Source organism: Laccaria bicolor, genomic scaffold (genome assembly GCF_000143565.1).
Source record: "Laccaria bicolor S238N-H82 LACBIscaffold_238 genomic scaffold, whole genome shotgun sequence".
Lineage (NCBI taxonomy): Eukaryota > Fungi > Basidiomycota > Agaricomycetes > Agaricales > Hydnangiaceae > Laccaria > Laccaria bicolor.
Genome location: NW_001890095.1, coordinates 6,180 through 10,795, shown reverse-complemented (window position 1 = coordinate 10,795; position 4,616 = coordinate 6,180). Strand labels below are relative to the sequence as shown.

The window sequence follows — 4,616 nt, the reverse complement described above, 5'->3', positions numbered from 1 at the left end:
TGCCGGCGAAAGGGTGGTATTTGACAACTCGTGTATTGTCGTCGATGGTAGAGCAACGGTAAACTGTCATCGTGGTCGCTCGGAGAACTCTCGACACGTGTGACACGTGCAATGAAGAGCTTTGAAGACGGACAATCTTCCAACGGGGGCTTCATCATTTCCTCACTGCTCTCTCCCCTCGACAATTCTAAATCGTGTAGGGGTATGGCCTTTGAAACCAGTTTACAAGATATCGCCCCCAACGAATCATCGATTATCGGCAGACCCTCCTCCGAAAGCGAATAAGGTATCGAGGAAAATGGTTCTGGGTACAAGTCCGGCCTTGAGAATTTGACAGAAATGGAGGCTTGCTCTGCAGAGAGCAGGTTCACAACCATGTGAGATGCTTGGTCTGGCTGGGCTGCGTCAAGCGAAGATGCCATTCGAGAAGGCATGCGCAGGGCAAATGCAATGAAGGGGTATGGGTCCATCGCTATGGACGTGAATGACGACAAGGTCGCGCCATGGAAGGTGTGCGAGGTGCTGGGGGAGTCGGGTTGCATGAAGGACGTGACGACGGCGACGGGCTGTGCAGTTTCGCGTAGGAGGGCTCGTAGTTTGTCTTTCAGACTCGTTGAGGCGATGTGGTGGCTTTGGGCTACATTTTTTAGGGATTTTGAAGCTGTCCTGGTCCTAATGAGTCCGAACATAAGGCCAGGCTTGCAGCTTTCAAAGCTTGAAGTTTATAGTCCTCTTCGTCTCACGGCTTTCAAGCCAGAGAGAGACGATCGATTTGAAGTGTTATGATCCCAAATTGAGAGAGCAGAGTTTTGGCGCAATGGGTGAGCGGAAGTTGCCGAATTCCAGATTGGCTTTCGCTGCAACATCGCGGTTTTCAGGCAACCTTCAGGCCGCAAAAGACTTGACCCAGGCTCTCACCTTATCCACTGCAACGAGCGCATATCTGGCGTCTTATGTCATTCCTGTCAAGTTCAGATTCTACGTAATGGAACGCGAACGATATTATCTCGTTCTTCTTCAGCGCCTCTCCACCAATGCCTTTCTTTCTGAGTATTTCCGCCTCGACCGTTTCTGGTGGCAGCTTCAACACCGTGACCATTGGCAATAACGGAGCTGTCAATGTTGTTTTCGGTCCTAGGCCCCCTTCGTTTCCCAGCGACGGGAATCAAGTCTTTTTCATTGTAGGTCAATCCTGCATCGTCTCAAAGATATGTAACTAACCCTTCTTGCGTCATCTTAGGCCAAGTGACTCAAGATGTCCGTCTGCTCGCCTGATTCCCTTCTTGCAATTGTGGAAATACAAGCCACCTTCTCGGATATCTTGCGTTCCTTCGGTGAACTACCGACGTCATCGGCTCTTCCTCTCATCTGAAAGTCAGCTTCCTGTAGTGCACATAAAGCCACTGTAAGAAACAACACAACTGACTTGCATCGTCAACGTGCTCAGGTTTTTTTTTCGTCGATAGGTCAATTTCCCGCATCAAACAAGCTACAAATGATGCAATTGACCTTCCCAGGCGCCATTGCTCCTCCAGTCCTTCAGGCAGTTGCGTTATCGCCCTCGCAGTCGATCCGGAACTGCGGTGGATTACTTACCTTGATAACGTTATTCGTCAATTAGGCTTTTCATGACGTCGTTCATCGATCTCCTCTCATGTCGTTGCATGGTACGCACGGGAGTGGCACGGCTTTTTACCTGTACCTGAAAAGGTCGATTCCGTCTGGGGGGCACACTCCGAAAAGATACGGTCATGGGATGCTGAGTTAAAATTTTCAGTGCAGCTGGTCCTTATCTGTTTCAATCTGCACCAGTCACCAAACAATCCTCTCCTAACACACCACATTCTGGGGTCGCGACGTCCACATGTCTGCCAAAATAACGCACCCCAATTTTGAATCCGAATGCATAAAATCCTGTGACAAGCCGTTCATCAGAAGACCCCCACTCTGAACTGTGGTTGCAATGCCTGTCTCCGTTGGTGCAACGATTCTTATGTTCAACACATCTCTGACGCTCTTTGGCAGGTGTCCAAGAAAGCATCGGCGAACGTTTCTACTCTCCAACATATAAAAAACGGGCTCCANCTCCGCGATATATTTGGCAACGAAGATGGTGGACCCCCTTTCACTTTTGGCATTGCGACAATCACCAAGCACGACAGTGGAGCAACGGCTCACAAATTACCATATAATTTATATATCATTGTCACCGAAGGTGCGTGTTGCTGCATTCAACGGAAAAGTTGGACTGACAATAGCCGTAAGCGAGATATCTATGGGAGATGATGGCAAACGTGGAGACATCTCAGTCTGGAAGCCTGGCGACTTGCCCGCGTCGATAAAGGAACAATTCTCACGTGTTTCTCCCCAACTTCGGGAAAAGGCACGTTGGGATTTATTGCTGCATACCCTCAGGCTAATGTTTCAACTGGACAGCCTATTACGTTGGCCAACATGAATTTGGGAGTGACCAGAAGAAACATCTTGTTTGAACGGCCCAGCACACGTTTTCTCTTTCTGTGTTGTTGTGCTATTCTCTAGCCACGCACTTAATGTGCGCCTGAAATATCATTTTTATCGTTGTCCTATCGCCATGAAGCTTGGTTGTGAGTTAGCTACAGCAATTGAATGCACGATCACACAACCATCACATGGAACACCGTCGAATAAGGACCACGATATGATATACCTGACAGTTTGACAAGCGTATTGACATTATAACCTCTTATAACCTTCAATACTTATTTTGAGAGGTTTGATTCATTCTTGAACCTTAGCTTATCTTCTTCAAGTATCGGTCCGTAGGGGGCAGCAACACTGATGACCGAGACGACGCGCCACTCAGACCCACGCGATTGTGATCAAGACCGTCTTTGAAGATGGCAACCCCAGGAAAATATATCCCAGGGACTGAATCTGGGCTGAGGTTCGGATATGAGTAATACGACTCTTTCGAAGTCTCGTACAGGGTGGATGAATAACAAAGTGCTTCCTCCTAATCCCAAGTAGATGACGTCATCGTAGCTATCGTTGAAACGAGCGTCTACCCACTTGAGTCTTCGAAAGACTAAGGACGCTCTTACATGTCATAGTTGGATGAATTTGCTTCAATATAGATAGACGATCAGCTGACTAGCGGTCCATTGATTGTGTTCAGATGTGAAATGGGACACTAGTAATTCGTCCAGCGGTAGAGCAGACTTACTGTGGTAGGCGATTCGACGAGAAGCGCTGGCAGAAGTGTACTTTATGTTTAGTTCAAATGTGAAAAGATGTAAATATAACTCACCTTGTGTATCTACTAGAAAGAAATATATGTGTCCATAGCCGGCGAACAAGGTGGTATTTGACAACTCGTGTATTGTCGTCGATGGTAGAGCAACGGTAAACTGCCATCGTGGTCGCTCGGCGAACTCTCGACACGTGTGACACGTGTGACACGTGCAATGAAGAGCTTTGAAGACGGACAATCTTCGAGCGGGGAATTCATCATTTCCTCTCTGCTCTACCCCTCCAACAATTCCAAGTCGTGTAGGGGGATGGCCTTTGAAACCAGTTTACAAGATATCGCCCCCAACGAATCATCGATTATCGGCAGACCCTCCTCCGAAAGCGAATAAGGTATCGAAGAGAATGGTTCTGGGTACAAGTCCGGTCTTGAAATTTGACAGAAATGGAGGCTTGCTCCGCAGAGAGCAAGTTCACAACCATGTGGGATGCTTGGTCTGGCTGTGCTGCGTCAAGCAAATATGCCATTCGAGAAGGCATGCGCAGGGCAAATGCAATGAGGGGGTATGGGTCCATTGCTATGGACGTGAATGACGACAAGTCGCGCTATGAAAGGTGTGCGAGATACTGGAGTAGTCGGGTTGCATGAAGGACGTGACGACGGCGACGGGCTCGCAGTTTCGCGTAGAAGGGCTCGCAGTTTGTCTTTCACACTCTTTGAGGCGATGTGGTGGCTTCGAGCTACAATTTTCAAGGATTTTGAGGCTGTCCTGGTCCCGGTGATTCCAAACATGAAGCCAGATTGAAGGCTTGAAGTTTCTAGTCGCCTTTGTATCGCGAGTTTCAAGCCGGAGAGAGATTATCGATTACTTCTTGCGTTGAGTATTGTGAGTAGTATGAGCACTTGAAGTTGAATTCTGGTTGAGCGGAAGTTGCCGAATTACTTTCATCATCGCTCACTGGGCAGCTTTCAGGCAACCGTAAAGGGCTTGACTTACTTCAAGTTGCAACTTACTTGGGTCCACTGCGATGAGCGCATATCTGGCGTCATATGTTATTCCTGTCAAGTTCGATACTACATAATGGAATGCGAACGACTCCGATACAGTATACTATCTCGTTCTTCTTCAACTCGCGCCTCCGACTCACCAATGCCTTTTTTCAAAGTATATCGGCCTTGAAGCTTGAGCGTCTGTGGTGGCAGCTTTGATATTAGGTCAATCCTGCATCGTCTCAAAGATGTGCAACTAACCCTTTTTGCGTCATCTTAGGCCAAGTGACTCAAGATGTCCATCTGCTCGTCTTTTTCTGTGGAAATACAAGTCACCTCCTCTCATGTCTTGCCTTCCTCTAGTGAGCTACCGACATCATCGACTCTTCCTCTGATC

The 4,616-nt window shown here is 48.0% G+C and overlaps 2 protein-coding genes across 2 annotated transcripts; one reads left to right on the top strand and one right to left on the bottom strand.

Moving 5' to 3' along the window:
* Positions 1–1,944: 1,944 nt before the first annotated feature.
* On the top strand, positions 1,945–2,585 carry LACBIDRAFT_303014 (uncharacterized protein). Its single transcript, XM_001890945.1, has 4 exons — positions 1,945–1,984; positions 2,035–2,215; positions 2,270–2,383; positions 2,437–2,585. Exons 2-4 carry the CDS (start codon positions 2,111–2,113, stop codon positions 2,539–2,541), a joined length of 324 nt encoding a protein of 107 aa, XP_001890980.1. The 5' UTR covers positions 1,945–1,984; positions 2,035–2,110; the 3' UTR covers positions 2,542–2,585.
* A 188-nt stretch (positions 2,586–2,773) lies between these two features.
* On the bottom strand, positions 2,774–4,494 carry LACBIDRAFT_336020 (uncharacterized protein; the record flags this gene model as incomplete). The annotated part of the gene is made up of 8 exons (XM_001890944.1): positions 2,774–2,995; positions 3,206–3,231; positions 3,290–3,544; positions 3,648–3,806; positions 3,857–4,055; positions 4,227–4,303; positions 4,378–4,451; positions 4,481–4,494. The coding sequence occupies 8 exons, from the start codon at positions 4,492–4,494 to the stop codon at positions 2,774–2,776; spliced, it is 1,026 nt and encodes a 341-aa protein (XP_001890979.1).
* Between the last annotated feature and the right edge of the window lie 122 nt (positions 4,495–4,616).

Excerpts from the sequence above, each read along its gene's own strand:
- LACBIDRAFT_303014 (XM_001890945.1), top strand. The coding sequence starts at position 2,111 with ATGGTGGACCCCCTTTCACTTTTGGCATTGCGACAATCACCAAGCACG. Across the intron at positions 2,216-2,269 it reads ATATATCATTGTCACCGAAG|ATATCTATGGGAGATGATGG; the intron begins GTGCGTGTTGCT and ends GCCGTAAGCGAG. Across the intron at positions 2,384-2,436 it reads CTCCCCAACTTCGGGAAAAG|CCTATTACGTTGGCCAACAT; the intron begins GCACGTTGGGAT and ends TCAACTGGACAG.